The sequence below is a fragment of the Littorina saxatilis genome, linkage group LG10 (assembly GCF_037325665.1).
Source record: "Littorina saxatilis isolate snail1 linkage group LG10, US_GU_Lsax_2.0, whole genome shotgun sequence".
Taxonomy (NCBI): Eukaryota; Metazoa; Mollusca; class Gastropoda; order Littorinimorpha; family Littorinidae; genus Littorina; species Littorina saxatilis.
Window position 1 is genome coordinate 36,918,854 of NC_090254.1, and position 25,215 is coordinate 36,944,068.

Below are 25,215 nucleotides of genomic sequence, written 5' to 3' on the forward strand. Positions count from 1 at the left end.
ACGGGGCTTATTTTACAGAGAATATTCACAGAAGGTCTTAAAAGACAGGGTCTTAAAGGGGAGGAAGTCTCACGTTGGAGGGTCTTAAATGGGGGGGGGGGGGGTTTCCACTGTATACAGGGTGACAATCTGTCCCTAAAAGAAATTTGGACACCCCTCCCCCCCCCCCTCCTTAAAAATGATGTGATCCGCCCCTGTTAGTAGTTTAAAGGCACAGTAAGCCTCCCGTAAACCATCATAGATACTGTCAGGCTTCTACACACAGTACAAACACCCTTCCATTTGAACGCTCACCAAACGGGAACATCCCAGGTGCCCTACGTAAAGAGCGAGCAATTTATTTTGCGGATTGTCTCTCAGACAATCGGACCGTGGTGCGTTTTGGCGCTAGACCTAACTTTTGAAATCTAAATAATAAATTGACAGCTTCTTACACAAGCATTCTTAAATCATAAAAGAATTCTTTTTTCATCAAGACAAGATCAGTACAATTCGAAGTTTTGAAAGTTTGAAAAAAGAAAAGCCTGGAAGCAGGGTCACGCAAGGTCGTGGTTCTCGTAGCAGACGACGGTTTATGCCTATCGCCAGTTCCTCTGAACAGTCAAAAGCCATCGCTAGAGTTCTTGTGAACCACAGCCGGTTTTTTCGTGCATAGTCAGAGGTACATAATAACGTGCTATTGCAGATAAGCTCACAGCGAATTACAAACTGACGACAACATTGTGAAAAAGGGAAACTGGATCACACGGGTTCACGATGGCTCAGGGGTAAAATAAACTACGCAAAAATAAATTCTTTGAAAATTGCTCGCTCTTTACGGAGGGCACCTAGGATGTTCTCAAGCGGTGAGTGTTTAAATGAAAGGGTGTTTGTACTCTGTGTAAAAGCCTGACGGTATCTGTGATGGTTTACGGGAGGCTTACTGTGCCTTAAAAGTAACAGTAAATATCAATTCGAATCGAAGTTCACGAGTCTTACCTCTTCCACGTTGAGTCGGAACACTGTGCTGAGGTAAAGAGGAAGATAGGTGAAGACGATAGTGACTGAAAAGTAATGACTTATCATTACTCCCAGAAAACCCCAAACCGGACGTGACGTCAACACGAACTTGTACGGTGGACTGGAACGTTTCTGGTTGGCAAACAAATGCAATGAAATTAATTTTTTTATTTAGAAAACAAAACAAAAAAATCATTGTTTCAACAGATATCGTGCAAATGTGTTTGACCTATTTAGTAAACATCAGAAATGATTGAAGTTATTTCCCTTCAGTTCTTAGCAGTCACTAGTCACGTGACTGCTGATCACATCGTCTGTGCATAATATGTTTTTTATGTTATGGTTAATTTACCTCTGATTTATGTGTGTAAGGAAGAATCTATTGATGGCTGGCGAGGTCTTGCGCGTGATGTGTATGTGAAGGAGGTGAAGGCGTACACACACACACACACACACACATACACACACACACACACACACACACACACACACACACACGCACGCACACACACGCACGCACGCACACACACACACACACACACACACGCGCGCAAGCACGCACGCACACACACACACACACACACACACACACATTCGCACACACACAAGCACACACACACACACACACACACGCACACACACGCACGCACGCACACACACACGCACGCACGCACGCACACACACACACACGCACGCACGCACGCACGCACGCACACACTCACACACGCAAACACGCACGCACGCACGCACGCACACACACACACACACACACACACACACACACACACGTACACACACACACACAAACACACGAATACCTGAGATTTGTCCATGCCAACTCGAGTTTTAAGAATGTAAGATTTTTCTTCCTCTGATATAAAGGGGTGATCCTCGGGTCGGATGCTTCCGCATATTTGCCACATCACACACCAGAGAAGGCATATCCCCCCTGAAAAAAATCACAAACAAACATTATCAATTCTTTATTTATTTATTTGGTGTTTAACGTCGTTTTCAACCACGAAGGTTATTATTATCGCGACGGAACACTATCAATACAAGACTCGACGTGATTTTGGATTTCTGCCATAAGATGCACACACACACACACTCACACACACACACACACACACACACACACACACACACACACACACACACACACGCATATATATATATCTAAATGTTGCCGCCACACACACACAACACACACACAACACACACACACACACACACACACACACACACATAAATGTTTCCGCCACCTCTTCTCTTTCAACATATCTTTTACCTCTTTCACTTCTGACTAAAATTAATTAGACATACCCTGAGTTAATTTTTCCTGACATGGTAGGAGAACAAGGATAAGATAAGGATAGGGCTAAGACTGTATGTAGACATGGGAGGTTACCCTCATGGAAATCCGGGCTGCTTTCTCCCTGGGGAAAGCGACCTGCCATACAGTGCGGTGCAACCCTTCTTTTTACATTTAGTCAAGTTTTGACTAAATGTTTTAACATAGAGGGGGAATCGAGACGAGGGTCGTGGTGTATGTGTGTGTCTGTCTGTCTGTCTGTCTGTGCGTGTGTGTGTGTGTAGAGCGATTCAGACCAAACTACTGGACCGATCTTTATGAAATTTGACATGAGAGTTCCTGGGAATGATATCCCCGGATGTCTTTTTCTTTTTTTCGATAAATACCTTTGATGACGTCATATCCGGCTTTTTGTAAAAGTTGAGGCGGCACTGTCACACCCTCATTTTTCAATCAAATTGATTGAAATTTTGGCCAAGCAATCTTCGACGAAGGCCGGACTTCGGTATTGCATTTCAGCTTGGTGGCTTAAAAATTAATTAATGACTTTGGTCATTAAAAATCTAAAAATTAAAAAAAAAATTTTTTTATAAAACGATCCAAATTTACGTTCATCTTATTCTTCATCATTTTCTGATTCCAAAAACATATAAATATGTTATATTTGGATTAAAAACAAGCTCTGAAAATTAAAAATATAAAACTTATGATTAGAATTAAATTTCCGAAATTGTTTTAAAAACTATTTCATCTTATTCCTTGTCGGTTCCTGATTCCAAAAACATAATAGATATGATATGTTTGGATTAAAAACACGCTCAGAAAGTTAAAACGAAGAGAGGTACAGTAAAGCGTGCTATGAAGCACAGCGCAACCGCTACCGCGCCAAACAGGCTCGTCACTTTCACTGCCTTTTGCACTAGCGGCGGACTACGTTCAGTTTCATTCTGTGAGTTCCACAGCTTGACTAAATGTAGTAATTTCGCCTTACGCAACTTGTTTCTTTCTCCGGCATGCGTGTATTCCTGTTTCCAAGCCCTGAGACTTTCGCTGTGAATTTGGGTTCTTTATCATGAGCATGCATGCACACGGGGGTGTTGGGACACCGAGGAGACTCTGGGAAATAAATCCCTCAACGAACGTTGAGATCGAACCCCCACCGATATCGACAACAGGTTTTGAAGCCAGAGCCGCTAGCGACTGAGCTATTTCCCCGCCCGATTTAGCTCAATGTGTCACGTTTCACTATATCACATAAGGTGATTATGAAACGGTTAGTTACTTCTAACTAACTAACCACACCACGATCCACTCTCGCAGTCATACAATTAAATAGAATCAACAAAAGTATAAGTTTCAGACGCCTGTTTATGTAATAACCCGCCACCTCCCTCGAGACTTCACTCAAAATATGTTCTTTTACGTTCAAAACGTAAAACCAATGGTCACTGACAAAATGCCAGTTAGAATATAGAAAATTATAGTAACACGCTGATCCCGTGTAAAGTTAGGAAATATGAATTATAGCTGTCTGTCAAAGAACGCTGGTTAAAGCAGGTTTCACACCCTCACGTTGTTACCACTCAACAGAAATCACAAATATCAAAGGATGACTTGGTGGGAAAAGGCGCAATAGCACGGTGCACTTAGCTTTCTGCTACGAGTGGACGTCCCGTAAATAGTTCTTCCCCACAACTGCTTCGTCGATTGGAGTGCCGGTTGGCGTGGAACAGCAGGGAATCGTGGGGAAGTCAGGCGCCTCACTCCATTGCTGGAAATAAAGGGTGGTCCTGTAGGTGACGTCACTGCCTGCCGGAAGACCCCTGCAGACGGTGACGGCCTCTCCGGTTATCCCAGCAGCAGTAGCAGAAAAACAGCAACAGCGATGACCCGGTTACAGCATATAGCGATGACCCGTAGTCGGCAGTCACGTAGCGTAGAAAAACGCAGCAGACAATAGTAAGTAGAAAGGCTGCAACAAAAAGCATCGGTGCACTAATCATGCCACGCAACCCTTTACCCTCCACCATCAAACACGTCACCTTTACATATTTCATAGAGCACGTGGGCCTGCACAAACGAACTTTTACAACAACAAATCAGCTATTTTCCTTCCCTCTCTCCATATATTGGCAAAAACCATATACAGATTAGTATTTTAGCGTCACAAAGAGCAAACTATGCGCTAAACTGGAAAGAACAACAGAGAGTATTTCATTCCACAAACACAGACTCGTCAACAGCGTTAAATAATGATTTATTACCTCAAAAAGCCTATGAATGTAGCACTCTCATGGAAGCAAAAACCGCTTCCTCCTTTGAATGGCCTCTGTTCGTCAACAGCGACGTCCCATTCAACCTCTTGCTGACTACTTTCTGCGGTGAAAATACCTTCCCACACAGCGAAGAGAATTTGACGACCCGTCTGTCAGCCAGCATGTGTCCAAGAAGAAGGTGGTCTGTCCTATGGAGTTCCTATCAAGCCTCACTAGCAAGTAGCATAGCACGTTGATACCCAGTAAAGTATTTAAGCGTGTTGAAAAACCATCAAACTTGTAGGAGAATTCTGACACCGACCCTTCTTCCTCGCTGCTGAATTTCGAGTGTCCAGTTACTTGTCCTCACACAGACAACCTTGACGAAAACACGTGACTAACCTTGTCACATATCAAGTTCAGCTATAGCTGAGTTCTGCTTCGACAGCAGAAATCATCCCCGTGAAATCCGTGCTCGCTATGCATGGTTAACAAAAATCTGCCGTAGCCCAGACTCACGCACAGGCGCTTTCTGTCGCAATTGACCAAGAGAAGGCACCCCACCGAGTGACACTTTCTTGGTCCATGTCACTAGATCGTGACACAATGATATATTCATTAAATGAATGATTAATTAATTAATTAACTTGAACAACTGACCGTGCACATAGAAGATTAAGGGCCAGCCGTTGTCAAAAGGAATGGCACACAGGTAGCCCGATGTCACCCCGACCAAAATGTTGCCGATGTTCACACCTTGGGAGACAGAAAAACGGCGCGGTCACCACACTCACAGAGGCAGGGATAATGCTGGGTTGGTACATGTAGCCGCGGTACTTCTTCTTCTTCTTCTACTGCGTTCGTGGGCTGAAACTCCCACGTGCACTCGTGTTTTTGCACGAGTGGATTTTTACCCCGCCATTTAGGCAGCCATACGCCGCTTTCTGGGTATTTCAGTGTTTCTATAACCCACCGAACTCTGACATGGATTACAGGATCTTTTCAGTTCGCACTTAGTCTTGTGCTTGCTTGTACACACGGAGGGGGATAAGGCACTAGATAGCAGGTCTGCACATCAGTTGACCTGGGAGATCGAAAAAATCTTAACCTTAACCCACCAGGCGTGGCCGGGATTCGAACCCACGACCTTCCGCTTTGAGGGCCGGCGTCTTACCACCAAGCCATTGCGCCCGCCGCGGTTCTAAAGCTGAAGAGTATCGATAAAACTCGATTATGTAAATTGCATATACTTCTTTTTTTACCTAAATGTTGGTGTTTTGACGACTGCCGACACCGAAGGACACCCCTGTCGAAGTGATTTAGCTATCCTTTATGTCAAAAATAACAAACGTACAGCAGTTATTCACACTGACAAAGTCACACGGAGATTCATTCAGATATAAAGTAAGCAAAGTTTACACACAGATTTTAAGCTGATATAATTTATCCTGAATTGATGTATACATGATCTGACGGGACAACTGAAAAAGTTTCAAAACAGAGACACCAAAATGATGTTTTACCTGCAAAAGCGAAGGAAACCATGCTGACTTTTTCCTCCCCAGGGGACCACCATGAAAACACTTCTGTTATAAGAGGCATCGCCATTCCCTGGTGACATACAGAAACAGTAGGAACAATGGGCGATTTTTACATTCATGTATATATCGAGTGCAGGATATGTATTGTGTACTAGAGGAATACCCGGCTTCGCCGGGGTGAATCGCGAGACAGAGACAGACAGCGTGGCGGTTCATCACAATCACCTCTGCAGGCGAAGTCCTGTCAAACGGGATTGAGAATTTTAGAGCTTATTTCTTAGCCCTATATTATCTGCTGTGGCTTCTCAAATGCCAGAACATACAGACAGACAAAAGCCGCTAGACCCCATCACAAACAGAACTCTATAATACATAGGTTTTTGCCTACACACACACACAAACACACACACACACAGAGAAGCCGTATATATATATGCATATCTGTATCTATAAATATATAGAGATAGGTGAGAGTGTATTTTTCGCGTGGCTATAAATTGATTCGACCTTTTCACTTTGACAGTAAGAACAACTTACGGGTGCAAGGGAAGCGTTCTGGACAGCGCAGTGACATTCTAAAAATAGTCACTCTCAGAAACGGGAATTTGGGGTTTAACGGCGCGACAGAGACAGACAGCGTGGCGGTTCACCACAATCACCTTTGAAAGGCGAAGTCCTGTCAAACGGGATTGAGAATTTTAGAGCTTATTTCTTAGCCCTATATTATCTGCTGTGGCTTCTCACATGCCAGAACATGCAGACAGACAAAAGCCGCTAGACCCCATCACAAACAGAACTCTATAATACATAGGTTTTTGCCTACACACACACACAAACACACACACACACAGAGAAGCCGTATATATATATGCATATCTGTATCTATAAATATATAGAGATAGGTGAGAGTGTATTTTTCGCGTGGCTATAAATTGATTCGACCTTTTCACTTTGACAGTAAGAACAACTTACGGGTGCAAGGGAAGCGTTCTGGACAGCGCAGTGACATTCTAAAAATAAATAGTAACTTACAACTGAACGGGAAAGCCACACGAAGGAAGGGAGATAAACGCCAAACACTGGAGAAGATAAGGAAGAGTTACTTATAATGGTGAAATAAACACAAAAACGAACATGAGTTTAGCGCTGCGCGCTGATAGCACGTGTTGAAATATCTCATCGATGATATTGTGTCCGGGGTGTAGCTGAATACGGTGTCCAAATTTGAAAAAGAACCACCGAGAACTTTGGCGTTGTGATGTGGTGTAGCGGCTATGGTGTGTCGGTATGGGGGCCCGGGTAAGCTGAGGTGGAACCAAAATAGCTGAGGTGGAACCAAAATCGGTTCCGCGCTGCGCGCTGAGAACACGTGTTGAAATATCTCATCGACCAGGTTGTGTCCAGGGTGTACCTGAATATGATCACCAAATTTGAAACAGATCCATCGAGAACCTTGGCCGCGCATCGCGCACAGACACACAGACACACAGACACACAGACACACAGACACTAGTCGTATATATATATAGATGACTTGAAATGAGAGGGAGCCGATGTGTGAGCGTATGTGTGTGTGTGTGTGTGTGTGTGTGTGTGTGTGTGTGTGTGTGTGTGTTTGTGTGTGTGTGTGTGTGTATGTGTAACAACAACAGCAACAACAACAACAACAACAACAACAACAACAACAACGACGACGACGACAACAACAACCACAACAACAATTACAACCACTAAAACACAGCAAAAAACTGCCATTCCGTATATACGTAATGCAAACTCACTCCCGCCAGTCCAACGCCCATGCGCAGAGCGATGAGAATGTAGGGCGACATCCGGGCACCTATGGGTTGCAGTATGGTACAAATGGCGGTCATGGCCATGCCGATAAGGAGAAGTCTTTTGCCGCCGACCAGTCGGCTGAAAAAGTCTGTCATCAGTGGCATGACAAAGCCTAGCATGTTGGCCGCAGAAAGGACCAGGCCTTGTGTGGAGCTCTCCCATCTAAACTCTCCTCTCTTCTGAAACATTGGAAATAATGACATGAGTCAACGCCAGGCGTGTCAGAGACATAGGTACGGAACGCGGATCGTATCAATTGATGCATCAAATTGATACATCCAAAACCAAGAATTTGATGCATCATTTTTACAATTTGATGCATCGTTTGGATACATCAGAATTTTCGGGTTTTCCCAGAAAGTGCCGAGCAAAAAGCAAAATTTGAACCGGAATACAAAGCGAAACGAACGTCGGAAAACGAAAGTTTGAGTCGAAGGTCAAGGGCGTCAAAACTTCGTGTGCACAGAAAACAAACCACAAACAAAAGAAAAAATGCCTTAAAATGCATAATGCCGTGACTTTGACTTGTTCCCTAATGGTATGTTGTACGTTTATTTTTGTTTTATCTAACCAATCTGTTTATATTCGTCAAAATGTCATTTCAAGTTTTTCCGTGCTCAAGCATTTCTTACGGAAAGACCGGAAATGAATGATCTTTCGCATGCATACAAAACCGAAAGTGATGCATCAAAATGATGCATCATTTTCTAAAGGGATGCATCATTTTCGTATCGGATGCATCAGTTTTGGAAAATGATGCATCCTTTTTTAAAAGGATGCATCCTTTTGTGAAAATGATGCATCAAATTGTGGAAATGATGCATCAAATCTTGGTTTTGGATGCATCCATTTCATGCATCAGTTGATACGATCCGCGTTCCGTACATAGGGGAAGAGCACCTAATATAGACACCTGGTCCCAGGGGCACGAAGCGAAAGTGGGTGCCACCCAAACGGGAGAGAACAAACCGCCGCGTCCGATTTGTTGAAATCACAACAAATCTCAATTTCAACCATGGGCACGTTACACTCTGTCTGTATTCTCTTGTGCACGTTCTCTTCATTTTTACATTTAGTCAAGTTTTGACTAAATGTTTTAACATAGAGGGGGGAATCGAGACGAGGGTCGTGGTGTATGTGTGTGTGTGTGTGTGTGTGTGTGTGTGTGTGTGTGTGTGTGTGTGGGTGTGTGTGTGTGTGTGTGTGTGTGTGTGTGTGTGTGTGTGTGTGTCTGTGTGTGTCTGTGTGTCTGTGCGTGTGTGTGTGTGTAGAGCGATTCAGACCAAACTACTGGACCAATCTTTATAAAATTGTACATGAGAGTTCCTGGGAATGATATCCCCGGACGTTTTTTTCTTCTTTTCGATAAATACCTTTGATGACGTCATATCCGGCTTTTTGTAAAAGTTGAGGCGGCACTGTCACACCCTCATTTTTCAATCAAATTGATTGAAAGTTTGGCCAAGCAATTTTCGACGAAGGCCGGACTTCGGTATAATTGCATTTCAGCTTGGTGGCTTAAATTTTAATTAATGACTTTGGTCATTAAAAATCCGAAAATTGTAAAAAAACAAACAATTTTTTTATAAAACGATCCAAATTTACGTTCATCTTATTTTTTATCTTTTTCTGATTCCAAAAACATATAAATATGTTATATTTGGATTAAAAACAAGCTCTGAAAATTAAAAATATAAAATTATGATCAAAATTAAATTGTCGAAATCAATTTAAAAACACTTTTATCTTATTCCTTGTCGGTTCCTGATTCCAAAAACATAATAGATATGATATGTTTGAATAAAAAACACGCTCAGAAAGTTAAAACGAAGAGAGGCACAGAAAAGCGTGGTATCCTTCTCAGCGCAACTACTACCCCGCTCTTCTTGTAAATTTCACTGCCTTTGCCACGAGCGGTGGACTGACGATGCTACGAGTATACGGTTTTGCTGAAAAATTGCATTGCGTTTAGTTTCATTCTGTGAGTTCGACAGCTTGACTAAATGTATTTTCGCCTTACGCGACTTGTTAATTTTTCTGTCAACTCTTTCTTTTTAGCTTATAGTTTTTATATTTAGTCAAGTTTTGACTAAATATTTTAACATCGAGGGGGAATCGAAACGAGGGTCGTGGTGTATGTGCGTGTGTCTGTGTGTGTGTGTAGAGCGATTCAGACTAAACTACTGGACCGATCTTTATGAAATTTGACATGAGAGTTCCTGGGTATGAAATCCCCGAAAAATTTTTCATTTTTTTGATAAATGTCTTTGATGACGTCATATCCGGCTTTTCGTGAAAGTTGAGGCGGCATTGTCACGCCCTCATTTTTCAACCAAATTGGTTGAAATTTTGGTCAAGTAATCTTCGACAAAGCCCGGACTTCGGTATTGCATTTCAGCTTGGTGGCTTAAAAATTAATTAATGACTTTGGTCATTAAAAATCTGAAAATTGTAAAAAAAAATAAAAATTTATAAAACGATTCAAATTTACGTTTACCTTATTTTCCATCATTTGCTGATTCCAAAAACATATAAATATGTTATATTTGGATTAAAAACAAGCTCTGAAAATTAAATATATAAAAATTATTATCAAAATTAAATTGTCCAAATCAATTTAAAAACACTTTCATCTTATTCCTTGTCGGTTCCTGATTCCAAAAACATATAGATATGATATGTTTGGATTAAAAACAGGCTCAGAAAGTTAAAACAAAGAGAGGTACAGAAAAGCGTGCTGTCCTTCTTAGCGCAACTACTACCCCGCTCTTCTTGTCAATTTCACTGCCTTTGCCATGAGCGGTGGACTGACGATGCTACGAGTATACGGTCTTGCTGAAAAATGGCATTGCGTTCAGTTTCATTCTGTGAGTTCGACAGCTACTTGACTAAATGTTGTATTTTCGCCTTACGCGACTTGTTGTCACTTGTGCTGACGAAGACGATAAGTCGAAACCAGTTCTTGTTTTTGTATTCTTGTTGCTGTTTTCTGGTGAGTACATTGTTATTGTTATATCTTGTTCAATTGCAACCAATCCGGCATGGTTGGTCTAGTGGTAAGGCGTCCGCCCCGTGATCGGGAGGTCGTGGGTTCGAACCCCGGCCGGGTCATACCTAAGACTTTAAAATTGGCAATCTAGTGGCTGCTCCGCCTGGCGTCTGGCATTATGGGGTTAGTGCTAGGACTGGTTGGTCCGGTGTCAGAATAATGTGACTGGGTGAGACATGAAGCCTGTGCTGCGACTTCTGTCTTGTGTGTGGCGCACGTTATATGTCAAAGCAGCACCGCCCTGATATGGCCCTTCGTGGTCGGCTGGGCGTTAAGCAAACACTGAAACAAACAAACAAAATTGCAACCAATCCAACACCGCGGCTGTCTCTTTTCGTTTCATACAGGCTGATAACTAGATTGTTTTCCTGCGGAGAAGTTCGGTTTTGTGCTTGGAAGTTGTTCAGTCTCTCTTTAGTTGAAGGCACAGTAAGCCTCCCGTAAACCATCACATATACTGTCAGGCTTTTATACACAGTACAAACTCCCTTCCATTTGAACGCTCACCGAACGGGAACATCCTAGGTGCCCTACGTAAAGAGCTAGCAATTTTCAAAGAATTAATTTTGCCAATTGTCTGTCAGACAATCGGACGGTGCTTTTTTGCGCTTCTGAAATTCTTAAATCATAAAAGAAATCTTTGTTCATCAAGACAAGATCAGAACAATGCGAAGTTTTGAAAGTTTAAAAAAAGATAACCTGGAAGCAGGTTCACGCAAGGTCGTGGTTCTCGTAGCAGACGACGCTGCCTGGCGCCAGTTCCTCTGAACCGTTAACCGCCACTGCTCTAGTTCGCAGCCGTTTCATTGTTGCATTTCAGATTCAAAGGTACACAATAACGTGCTATTGCAGATAAGCTTTCAGAGATTTGCATTGAAATGACAAACTCGCGGCTAAATTGTGAAAAAAGGGAAACTGGATTACACGGGTTCACGATGGCTCAGAGGTAAGATAAACCACGCAAAAATAAATTCTTTGAAAATTGCTCGCTCTTTACGGAGGGCACCTAGAATGTTCTCAAACGGTGAGTGTTTCTTTCTTTCTTTCTGTCTTTATTTGGTGTTTAACGTCGTTTTCAACCGTTCAAGGTTATATCGCGACGGGGTGAGTGTTCAAATGAAATGGTGTTTGTACTGTGTGTAAAAGCCTGACAGTATCTGTGTTACGAAGCGGTTTACTCGTATCTGGGGTAATGTGTATTGTTGTAAATAGAATAGACTATAGCGATGGTCAGACATTGGAAAGGGCTATAGGCTGCATACCGTCGCGTTGACCGCAGTTGAACCTTTGTGTAACTGACAAGGTTTTTCACGTGCAAGTAATGCAGGCGACAGCTCACTGGCAATGTCATAGCAAGAACGACTTTGTAAAATCAGTCGCCGTCAAGGAGCCAAGCTCGACTCATGTTTTTCGTAACACTTTAGCAGACGGGCTCCTGTTTTAGGTATCTGACTGAAGAAGGATGAAGACTGACGAACTTTCCCTATCAGTCTACGTGATATCTTCCATTTTCATATTCATGCCAGGCCGGCGACTGTACTAAATGTTGGCTTTACACTCTTTTGAGGTATGTTTGAAACCGGTTATATTTTCATGTCATGTTGTCGTATGTGAGAAGAGTGACTGGTTCTGTGTTTAACGTTATTGTGTAGGCCTAAGCTATTGTGCTACACGGCTTAAACATGTGAGGGTTTTACGTAACGTTTTCTTGGCTTTAGAAAACAGGAATTAACGTGTAAATAATTATATTGGCTCATGCAGCTTAATATGTTGGACGAGTGAGTATTTTTATTGTGCGAGTGAAAGAAACTAAAGACAAGTTGATTTATGGACTATAAACTTTACAGTGTTCCAACTGGAGGGTTTCATCGACGGAGGCTGAACTGAACCAGTCAACTGCGGCTTGATGTACATGACCATGGCATGGAGAGCTGGCAGGGTTCTACAGTTAGCCGCCGAGACGAACTGGAAGGATCAAGGACTACGTCAAGCAATGGTTGCGGTGTCGTGAGGACTGGTGCATCCTTGTCAGTCGTCTGAAGGACTTACAGCCATACCAACATCTTGAAAGCCGAAAGATGGCAGTAGGGTAACGTACAGTAGAATACCTATTCGTCTTACCTGTTAAGCTGCTTTGTTTGAGCCAAAAGGTGTCTGCGTCTTGGACTGTAGAGTTTCTTGCGGTGTTGTCGGCCTAGAGTACTGGTCGAAGCCCGGAAATGATTTTGTGATGTAAAAAGCTTTGTAAACTAATAATAATTAGTCTTGGCAGTGTCAAGATCCATTTAACACCAGGTTTTTGCGTGTGTGAGTGCGTGTGCGCTTGTGCCTTGTAAGCTACTGTAGCGGACAACTATTCAGATTGCATTCAAGTCTGTAAACAAATACTAAATTTATAGAGTTGTGTAGAGGCATTTATGATTGTCTAAAAACCGGGCTATACCACTCCATAACAATCTGTGATGGTTTACGGGAGGCTTACTGTGCCTTTAACCGTTATGCCTCATTCACCGATACGTAACTTCAATATCACACAACCAAAACTTAAGAAAATGAAATATTCCGCACCGTTGTTGAATTCGTCCCAAAACTTGAATTTCTCTCCCCCGTTTGGGACTCTTCAGCGGCGAAGGAAGAGTTGGCAGGTGACATCATATCCTGCGGTTCCAAAAGTGAAGCATTCTGGGCAGGGGAGCTGTCAATCATGCAGACGAGAGCGATGGGCATGTTCATTCGCACGAGAATGAAGATGACCACGACAAGCTGCATTTGAAGCGCCATACATGCTCGCCATGATGTGAAGCGCTTTAAGCAGGTTGTACGGCCCGGTTTGGACGCTGTGGACTGTGTAGAGACTTGTCGGGATATATCTGGGGGGAAGAGAAAGGTCGAACACAAATAATAAACATCATGTTGGTATGTAATGCGCATCATCATCATCATCATCATCATCATCATCATCATCATCATCATCATCATCATCATCATCATCGTCGTCGTCGTCGTCTTCGTCGTCATCATCATCATCATCATCATCATCATCATCATCATCAAATAAACAATCAATCAACCAATCATATGTTATACGGTCCGGTTTGGATGCTGTACTGACTGTGTTGAGACTTGTCGGGATATGTCTGGGGGAAAGACAGAAATCGAACACAAGTAATAAACATATTGGTATGTAATTGTAATGCGATGTAAACAGGTTGTACGGGCCGCTTTGGACGCTGTACAGACTGGGTAGAGACGTGTCGGGATATGTCTCGAAGGAAAAGAAAAGTCGAACACGAATGATAAACATGTTGGTATGCAATGCGCTGTAAACAGGCTGAACGGCCCTCTTTGGACGCTGTACTGACTAGGTGGAGGCTTGTCGGGATATATCTGGGGGAAAGACTGAAATATCGAACACAAATAAGATGTTGGTATGAAATTCCAATCATATTATATTTGCACTCACATAACTGTTTTGCACTTCTGGCAGCGCCCACTCAAAATGTGACCCTAAATTTGACCCTTAAAACGGACTAGTTTCTGTCCAACAACACAGTCGTTGTTAACACACACACAATGGGCGGTTCTGGTGAGGTTATTCCCCTTCTTTCTTTCGGCTGGTAACAGGCGGAACCTCGCGGCAAGATCACACCAGAAAGGAAAACAAGTCGCGTAAGGCGAAAATACAATATTTAGTCAAGTAGCTGTCGAACTCACAGAATGAAACTGAACGCAATGCCATTTTTCAGCAAGACCGTATACTCGTAGCATCGTCAGTCCACCGCTCATGGCAAAGGCAGTGAAATTGACAAGAAGAGCGGGGTAGTAGTTGCGCTAAGAAGGATAGCACGCTTTTCTGTACCTCTCTTTGTTTTAACTTTATGAGCGTGTTTTTAATCCAAACATATCATATCTATATGTTTTTGGAATCAGGAACCGACAAGGAATAAGATGAAAGTGTTTTTAAATTGATTTCGACAATTTAATTTTGATAATAATTTTTATATATTTAATTTTCAGAGCTTGTTTTTAATCCAAATATAACATATTTATATGTTTTTGGAATCAGCAAATGATGGAAAATAAGATGAACGTAAATTTGGATCGTTTTATAAATTTTTATTTTTTTTTACAATTTTCATTAATGACCAAAGTCATTAATTAATTTTTAAGCCACCAAGCTGAAATGCAATACCGAAGTCCGGGCTTTGTCGAAGATTACTTGACCAAAATTTCAACCAATTTGGTTGAAAAATGAGGGCGTGACAGTGCCGCCTCAACTTTCACGAAAAGCCGGATATGACGTCATCAAAGATATTTATCAAAAAAATGAAAAAAACGTTCGGGGATTTCATACCCAGGAACTCTCATGTCAAATTTCATAAAGATCGGTCCAGTAGTTTAGTCTGAATCGCTCTACACACACACACACACGCACACACGCACGCACATACACCACGACCCTCGTTTCGATTGGATTGGATTGGATTGGATTGGATTCCCCCTCGATGTTAAAATATTTAGTCAAAACTTGACTAAATATAAAAACGTGCGTTGGTCTCCAATAGCATGTCGCTTTGGTAACAGTTCGTGTGTAAGTCGTGCATTTTATACGGTAAAAAGACAATGGTAACAGGCGGAACCTCGCGGCAAGATCACCGAGGAGTTGTCTCGCGTTATCACCCCAGAAGCGCTCATTGCTTTGTGTGGCAGCTAAGACTACTTGTTGCAGTTTAGCAGTCTTTCTAGCACAAACACAAAATAATGACAGAATCTTAAGAAGTATGTGTGCGTCCTTTACTATGAACCACCTTCTACAAATAGAAGAAAAGAAAAGATAAAGACTTGTTTTAGTCATGCATCGGGAAGCTTGTCGAAAAAAAACCCACCTATAACTAGCCCTAAGGCTTTGAAAAAAAAAAGTCAAACAGTCTTATTTGCGTGAAATTTGATGATTTCATTTATTTTCTCTCTGATTTTGATACGTTTCTGTAGACTCGATCTTGTGTTTCAAATAAAGTTCTCTTCAAACCGAAACGAATAAACCTGATACTGTCATATTTGAGTTAGTCTTATTAACTTGCACACTAAGTTGTATCATGTGATTTTTAAGCATGATGGGACTTTTTACAATGATCTGTGATGGCCTCTTCACTTTTCCGTACAAGACACCCAGGCTCCTAATATGGACCGTTTGTGAATGCATCTCATCATCAATTAAACAATCAATCATATCAACCAATCAGTTACTCAACCAGTCAATCAATCAACCAATAGAAAGCTCCTGCACATTTTGCAACGGTAATCCTCAGATCGAAAAAAACCCACTTCACCTACCTCCATTGTGACCGTTGACGGTCAAGCCGTTAGTTTTTTGAGATTCGCGATCCGGTGCCATGACACTGAGTGCGAGGACAATTCTTGGTCATTAATTAACAGCGACCAGATCTGTCCTTAGTTTTATAGGACCACGCAGTGACCTCAGCAAATATGTAGAGGGGCCATGTCAAAGGCATTCTGTATGATTATGCAGTGTCCTCCTCTTTCCTCTTCTTCTTCTTCTTCTTCTTCTTCTTCTTCTTCTTCTTCTTCTTCTTCTTCTTCTTCTTCTTCTTCTTCTTCTTCTTCTTCTTCTTCTTCTTCTTCTTTTTCTTTTTCTTCTTCTTTTTCTTTTTTCTCCTTCTTTTTCTTTTTTCTTCTTTTTTTTCTTCTTGTTTTTCTTCTTTTTTTTCTTCTTCTTTTTTCTTCTTCTTTTTCTTTTTTTTACTTTTTTTTCTTCTTTTTCTTCTTTTTCTTCTTCTTTTTCTTCTTCTTTTTCTTCTTCTTTTTCTTCTTCTTTTTCTTCTTCTTTTTCTTCTTTTTCTTCTTCTTCTTCTTCTTCGTTCATGGGCTGAAACTCCCATGTACACTCGTGTTTTTCTACGAGTGGATTTTTACGTGTATGGCCGTTTTACACCACCATGCAGGCAGCCATACGCCGCTTTCGGGGGAAGCATGCTGGGTATTTTCACCGAACTCTGACATGGATTACAAGATCTTTTCCGTGCGTACTTGGTCTTTTGCTTGCGTGTACACACGAAGGGTGATGAGGCACTAGCAGGTCTGCACATAAGTTGACCTGGGAGATCGGGAAAATCTCCACCCTTAACCCACCAGGCATGCAGCCGCGGCCGGGATTTGAACACACGACCTTCCGATTAGGAGGCCGATGTATTATCCACGAGGCCACTGTACCCGTCTTGTGTGGTATCCGTTTAGTAGGTGGGTTCTGGTGGTTTTGGGGATGGGCTAGACTGCTTGGTATAGCAGTCTGTTCCTTCCAGTTTTCCGTGGCTATAGTATAAGCTCTGTATGTCTTTTTTGTAAGTGAGAGTGTGTGTGTGTGTGGGGGGGGGGAGGGGCGGCTCGGGGCGTTCCGTATTCGTGTTTTATTTGAACTTGTGTGGATTACAACACTATGTATTCTGTGTCATATGCAGTGGTTGTTAATAAATACTGTTTCCAATGCTGCGCTGTTCTTCATCGGTGTCTTATCATTATCAGTATATTAGCAGCAGAATCTTTTGCTCTAATAAAAAAATCTTTTCAAATAGCCTCTCAAGCTTATCATCATCATCATCATCATCATCGTCGTCGTCGTCATCGTCGTCATCATCATCATCATCATCATCATGATGAAACCTTTCTCCAGGCTGATCTGCTGGGGGCTGTCGACAGGAGGTCAGGGAAGCTCATCTACGTCCATTCTTTTACGTTGTCGGACTAGCCTCTTATACGGCCCCTCATATGTTGATAATTGTTTCATCACATAAATGAATATTCATATCCATGCATTGTCATTCGCAGATGTTCTCTTGCACAACCAGTAAGACGTTTTACTCACTGAGAGAATGTGAGGTCACCAGATGCTCTGGTGCAGGAGTTTAGGTGTACCTGGTGCAGGTGTACAGGCGTACCTGGTGCAGATGTACCTGGTGCAGGTGTACAGGCGTACCTGGTGCTGGTGCACCTGGTGCAGGTGTACCTGGTGCTGGTGTACATGTGTACCTGGTGCAGGTGTACTGGTGTACCTGGTGCAGGTGTACAGGTGTACCTGGTCCAGGTGTATAGGTAAACCTGGTGCAGGTGTACCTGGTGCAGGTGTACTGGTGTACCTCGTGTAGGTGTACAGGCGTACCTGGTGCAGGTGTACAGGTATACCTGGTGCAAGTGTACCTCATCAAAAGCGTAAATGACCCGTCCCTTTTCTCCACCTTAATGCACAGTTTCCACGCGATGAAGGTGCAACATTTCTGCAAAACTATTCTTTTACTCCGCAACGACACGTTGTCCAAAAAGGAACTATTCATCGTCTTCCTATAAAAACCGCATCCCCATTCCTAAAAGAAGGCTTGTTCTTACATAATATTAGCAAACGAACAGAACAAAAACAAGAGGATAAACACTGAAATTATGTCTTTTTCTGCAGAAGGAAAAACTACACTAAGCAAAACATGTTGCACAACAACAACAACAACAACAACAAAAATAAACCCAAAACTAAAAAAATTGAAACAAATAAGAGGGGGGAGAGGAGTGAAAACTATATATATCTTTTATGACAGAGAAAAAAAAAACACATTTTAAACTAAAACTGATTATGAATATACATGTAATCATCTTGCTCAGTCCTTTACCTTTTAGTTGCAACTATTTGAGCCGCAGGATATTTAGAAAATCTTCACCAAACCATTCAACAGCGCTTCATGATTTACATATATTGCACCTTATTCTGCGGACATGGGTACCTTACTATGGAAATGTTTGGACTATAACAGTTTGCTGCAGAGCACAACTTCTTCTTCTTCTTCTTCAGCGTTCCAGAATTTGTCTGGTTACGTGTGAGCTCGTTTGCCCATTTGGGTTCCCCACACAATACTCTGAGAGCATAGTCAGCTTCACTCCGCTTTCGTTGAGTAGGCATGCTGGGTAGGCTATTTTCGTGTTTCCATAACCCACCGAACTCTGACATGGATTACAGAATCTTTTCCGTGCGCACTTGGTCTTGTGCTTGCGTGTACACACGAAGGGGATTAAGTCACAAAGCAGGTCTGCACATAAGTTGACCTGGGAGATCGAAAAAATCTCCACTCTTAACCCACCAGGCGGCAGCGACCGGGATTCGAATTCACGGACCTCTCGACGATTAGGAGGCCGACGTCTTACCGGCACCACGCCTCTGCGCCCGTCAGAGCACAGCTAATGTTGAGGGTGTCCAAGGACACGTACCTATATGTAGCGGTAAAAAATACTCGTAGATCAGAATATATAACAATGTCGATATGACGCGCTCTAATTATTCATAAACACGAACGTAACATTGAAACCATAAAGGAAATGTCAGAAACTTAAACTCAAAGGGGAAAAAGTAGTGCTAAAAGTTCAGAATTTCAACAGGCAAAGTGCATCATACGTACTATTCTTTCCTTCTGTAGTCATCGACAATAATATAACAAGTCGCGTAAGGCGAAAATACAACATTTAGTCAAGTAGCTGTCGAACTCACAGAATGAAACTGAACGCAATGCCATTTTTCAGCAAGACCGTATCGTCAGTCCACCGCTCATGGCAAAGGCAGTGAAATTGACAAGAAGAGCGGGGTAGTAGTTGCGCTAAGAAGGATAGCACGCTTTTCTGTACCTCTCTTTGTTTTAACTTTCTGAGCGTGTTTTTAATCCAAACATATCATATCTATATGTTTTTGGAATCAGGAACCGACAAGGAATAAGATGAAAGTGTTTTTAAATTGATTTAGAAAATTTAATTTTGATCATAAGATTTATATATTTAATTTTCAGAGGTTGTTTTTAATCCAAATATAACATATTTATATGTTTTTGGAATCAGAAAATGATGGAGAATAAGATGAACGTAAATTAGGATCGTTTAATAAATTTTTTTTTATTTTTTTTTACAATTTTCAGATTTTTAATGACCAAAGTCATTAATTAATTTTTAAGCCACCAAGCTGAAATGCAATACCGAAGTCCGGGCTTCGTCGAAGATTGCTTGACCAAAATTTCAATCAATTTGGTTGAAAAATGAGGGCGTGACAGTGCCGCCTCAACTTTCACGAAAAGCCGGATATGACGTCATCAAAGACATTTATCAAAAAAATGAAAAAAACGTTCGGGGATTTCATACCCAGGAACTCTCATGTCAAATTTCATAAAGATCGGTCCAGTAGTTTAGTCTGAATCGCTCTACACACACACACACACACACAGACACACGCACATACACCACGACCCTCGTCTCGATTCCCCCCTCGATGCTAAAACATTTAGTCATAACTTGACTAAATGTAAAAAAGATTCACACACACACACACACACACACACACACACGCGCGCGCGCGCGCACGGCTAGCACGCACGCACACACACGCGCAAGAACGCACGTACACATGATTTATTCACGCACGCACGCACGCACAACACACACACACACACATGCGCACGCACGCACACACACACACGCACACACACACACATACACACACACACACAAAACCCGTTTTATTCTTAGATCCTATAGACCAGCCGGGTCTGAATGGACAGCATGACTTTACGGTTTCAGAGAAAGAAAGAGGGAGGGAGGGAGGGAGGGAGGGGGGAGAGGGACAGACAGACAAACACAGAGAGTGATTGAGAGAAGGGGGGGAGAGAGAGAGAGAGAGAGAGAGAGAGAGAGAGAGAGAGAGAGAGAGAGAACGTGGGGAAAATGAGAGAGAGAGAGGTGAATAGAGAGAGAAAGAGTGAGTGAGATCGGAGAGAGAGTTATATTTTGGTTATTTTATATACACGAAGACAGCTTTGACGTCAAAACTTGGTTTAGCCCTCGTGATTACATTTAGTCAAGTTTTGACTAAATGTTTTAACATAGAGGGGGGAATCGAGACGAGGGTCGTGGTGTATGTGTGTGTGTCTGTCTGTCTGTGTGTGTAGAGCGATTCAGACTAAACTACTGGACCGATCTTTATGAAATTTGACATGAGAGTTCCTGGGAATGATATCCCCGGATGTTTTTTTCTTTTTTTCGATAAATGTCTTTGATGACGTCATATCCGGCTTTTTGTAAAAGTTGAGGCGGCACTGTCACACCCTCATTTTTCAATCAAATTGATTGAAATTTTGGCCAAGCAATCTTCGACGAAGGCCGGACTTCGGTATTGCATTTCAGCTTGGTGGCTTAAAAATTAATTAATGACTTTGGTCATTAAAAATCTGAAAATTGTAAAAAAAAATTTTTTTTATAAAACGATCTAAATTTACGTTCATCTTATTCTTCATCATTTTCTGATTCCAAAAACATATAAATATGTTATATTTGGATTACAACCAAGCTCTGAAAATTAAAAATATAAAAATTATGATCAAAATTAAATTTTCGAAATCAATTTAAAAATACTTTCATCTTATTCCTTGTCGGTTCCTGATTCCAAAAACATATAGATATGATATGTTTGGATTAAAAACACGCTCAGAACGTTAAAACGAAGAGAGGTACAGAAAAGTGTGCTATCCTTCTCAGCGCAACTACTACCCCGCTCTTCTTGTCAATTTCACTGCCTTTGCCACGAGCGGTGGACTGACGATGCTACGAGTATACGGTCTTGCTGAACAATTGCATTGCGTTCAGTTTCATTCTGTGAGTTCGACAGCTTGACTAAATGTTGTATTTTCGCCTTACGCGACTTGTTTTCATATGGTCTTTCGCAATTTGTTTGATTGTTGTGAAGATCACAATACGGATTTATACCTTAAAATAGACTTTTTTTCTCTTTAAGTCATTTGACCACAACATTATTAAAACAGAACTGTTTGTGTTCAAATTCGATGTGCTTTTGCTTCAATGTATATAGAGTACCGGTAATAGTATATGATCAAAAACAAAATGTGCTTTAAGATTGCCGTAGTAAAAATTATTAAATGTAAAATAAGCAAAGCGATGAATCAAACCATGTTAGTTCACGGATGACAAGATAATTTCAAAACTATTCATGGGAATGATTTGAACTTTTGCAGAATTGTTTCACACAATCTGATAGATGTTTTGTTCGGTAGCTCAGTTGGTAGAGCAATCAATGGACTTGTGATCCTATGGTCGCAGATTCGAACCCGGGCCAGGACAAACACTGACGTGTCAACTTTATGTGCAGACTCAGAGATGGTATCCATTGTTCCACCCCCGTGTCACCACTGCGGCACGTAAAAGACCTCGGTCATTGTGCCATAAGTGCAGGTGGCTTAATACACCTCAACACGCAGACACCTGGATAGCGCGACTCTGTTGCTGCTAGGTTTCCACTGGGATGAGGCGACCCGAATTTCCCAGCGATGGGACAATAAAGTAATGACAATGAAAAACATGTCGCGTAAGGCGAAATTACTACATTTAGTCAAGCTGTGGAACTCACAGAATGAAACTGAACGCACTGCATTTTTTCACAATGACCGTATACGCGTAGTACGCCGCTTGTGCAAAACGGAGTGAAACTGACGAGCCTGTTCAGCGCAGTAGTGGTTTCGCTGTACTGCATAGCACGCTTTTCTGTACCTCTCTTCGTTTTAACTTTCTGAGCGTGTTTTTAATCCAAACATATCATATCTATATGTTTTTGGAATCAGGAACCGACAAGGAATAAGATGAAATTGTTTTTAAATCGATTTCGGAAATTTAATTTTGATCATACGTAATTGTTATATTTTTAATTTTCAGAGCTTGTTTTTATTCCAAATATAACATATTAATATGTTTTTGGAATCAGGAAATGATGTAGAATACGATGAACGTAAATTTGGATCGTTTTATATTAAAACAAAAAAAATTAAAATTTTCAGATTTTTAATGACCAAAGTCATTAATTAATTTCTAAGCCACCAAGCTGAAATGCAATACCGAAGTCCGGCCTTCGTCGAAGATTGCTTTACAAAAATTTCAAAGTATTTATCAAAAAAATGAAAAAAACGTCCGGGGATATCATTCCCAGGAACTCTCATGTCAAATTTCATAAAGATCGGTCCAGTAGTTTGGTCTGAATCGCTCTACACACACACACGCACAGACAGACACACACACATACACCACGACCCTCGTCTCGATTTCCCCTCCATGTTAAAACATTGTCAAAACTTGACTAAATGTAAAAAAGGAAAATCAAAGGATAAAGCCGTGACGGGGGTCACAGTCAGTTGTGATCATGCTCCTTGAAGCTGAAATTTATTTGTTGCACAAGTGGATCTTAATACAGTACAGTGAAACCCCCAATGTAAGATTTCCTCTGTTTTAAGTAATAAGCCATTAATTTTTCAGATTGTCTCTTCATACGCTCTGTAAATGTACCTCCATTTTAAGACTCCCTCCTTTTAAAGTCCTGATTGTCTCAGATTTTTGGAGGTCTTAGAAATGGGGGGGGGGGGGGGGGGGGGCGTTCTACTGTATTAATCTGTATTAATACTTGTGTCCAGGTGTTCTTCAAAATCAGCACTAAAAGGGCAGGTGGAAACCATTTTGACAGACACTGCCTACCTAAAAAAAAATTCTCCATGGAATGGGTTCTGGGACTTTGAAATTGACAACAAATAATGTTTAAATTACAGCAAATGTCATGGCTGCTTAGGCATTTCCCTGCTTCTGAGAATCTCTTATCTGTGATGATTTTGCAATGATTGTTGCATTAATGTCTGAATACATGTGTGTGTATGAGAACATAAATGCTCTGTTGGCACTTAGAAATCATTTTTCCCATCACACGCAAACACAACACACACATTTGGACACAATTTTTCACATCACACACACGCACACACACACACACACACACACATTTGGACACCATTTTTCACATAACAGATTAACACACATACTGTACTAATACATTGGCACACACACAGACATCATCATCAGCTAACTGTTTGCACAAAAGCTCTGCTCATAAATGATTCTGTTCCCAGTTTTCTTCTTTTCAGAGTATTCCTCGGGTTCTTTTTAATCAACAAACATGATTGCATACATTCTTCGATAACTCACAAAGTATTAACGTTGTAGCAAAATATCCCTGACTCCGGAGTAAGGAGTCAGTCTTTCAAACATCAACACTGAATAACAACTAGAAATTAATGTTGTATCACATCAGTCTCTGCTAATCAAAGTACATGTACTTCGTTCATTGTACATTTCATTCAATCCTTAGTTTGGGTGCATAATTTCCTTTGCTTGGGTTTTGTTACGATTGTTTGATTGTTTTGTTGTTGTCTGTGTGGGTTTTTTCACCTCCTTTTTACATTTAGTCAAGTTTTGACTAAATGTTTTAACATAGAGGGGGAATTGAGACGAGGGTCATGGTGTGTGTGTGTGTGTGTGTGTGTGTGTGTGTGTGTGGAGCAATTCAGACTAAACTACTGGACCAATCTTTATGAAATTTTACATGAGAATTCCTGGGAATGATATTCCCGGATGTTTTTTTCTTTTTTTCGATAAATGTCTTTCATGACGTCATATCCGGCTTTTTGTAAAATTTGAGGCGGCACCGTCACACCCTCATTTTTCAATCAAATTGATTGAAATTTTGGCCAAACAATCTTCGACAAAGGCCGGACTTCGGTATTGCATTTCAGCTTGGTGGCTTAAAAATTAATTTATGACTTTGGTCATTAAAAATCTGAAAATTGTAAAAACAAAACTTTTTTAATAAAACGATCCATATTTACGTTCATCTTAATCTTCATCATTTTCTGATTCCAAAAACAAATAAATATGTTATATTTGGATTAAAAACAAGCACTGAAAATTAAAAAATATAAAAATTATGATCAAAATTAAATTTTCGAAATCAATTTAAAACACTTTCATCTTATTCCTTGTGAGGTTCCTGATTCCAAAAACATAGAGATATGATATGTTTGGATTAAAAACACGCTCAGAAAGTTAAAACGAAGAGAGGTACAGAAAAGCGTGCTACATGTATCCTTCTCAGCGCAACTACTACCCCGCTCTTCTTGTCTTCTGCGTTCGACGGTTGTGTCTAGGGTGCTCTTCTTGTCAATTTCACTGCCTTTGCCACAAACGGTGGACTGACGATGCTACGAGTATACGGTCTTGCTGAAAAATTGCAGTGCGTTCAGTTTCATTCTGTGAGTTCGACAGCTTGACTAAATGTTGTATTTTCGCCTTACGCGA

The 25,215-nt window shown here is 41.3% G+C and overlaps 1 protein-coding gene and 1 long non-coding RNA gene across 2 annotated transcripts in view; one reads left to right on the forward strand and one right to left on the reverse strand.

Moving 5' to 3' along the window:
- Positions 1-16,410, reverse strand: part of LOC138978718 (sodium-dependent phosphate transport protein 3-like) — a 28,220-nt gene extending 11,810 nt beyond the window's left edge. The window contains exons 1-7 of the mRNA XM_070351509.1: positions 16,333-16,410; positions 13,567-13,868; positions 7,892-8,128; positions 6,093-6,180; positions 5,230-5,325; positions 1,818-1,948; positions 979-1,131 (exon numbers count right to left, since the gene is read on the reverse strand). Of these exons, the coding sequence (XP_070207610.1) occupies positions 979-1,131; positions 1,818-1,948; positions 5,230-5,325; positions 6,093-6,180; positions 7,892-8,128; positions 13,567-13,868; positions 16,333-16,393 (1,068 nt within the window). The 5' untranslated portion in view covers positions 16,394-16,410. The remainder of the gene's footprint in view (positions 1-978; positions 1,132-1,817; positions 1,949-5,229; positions 5,326-6,092; positions 6,181-7,891; positions 8,129-13,566; positions 13,869-16,332) is intronic.
- Positions 12,159-13,287, forward strand: LOC138978720 (uncharacterized). The gene is made up of 2 exons (XR_011459773.1): positions 12,159-12,565; positions 12,846-13,287. It is a non-coding gene; the product is annotated as an uncharacterized lncRNA (long non-coding RNA).
- Positions 16,411-25,215: the final 8,805 nt, after the last annotated feature.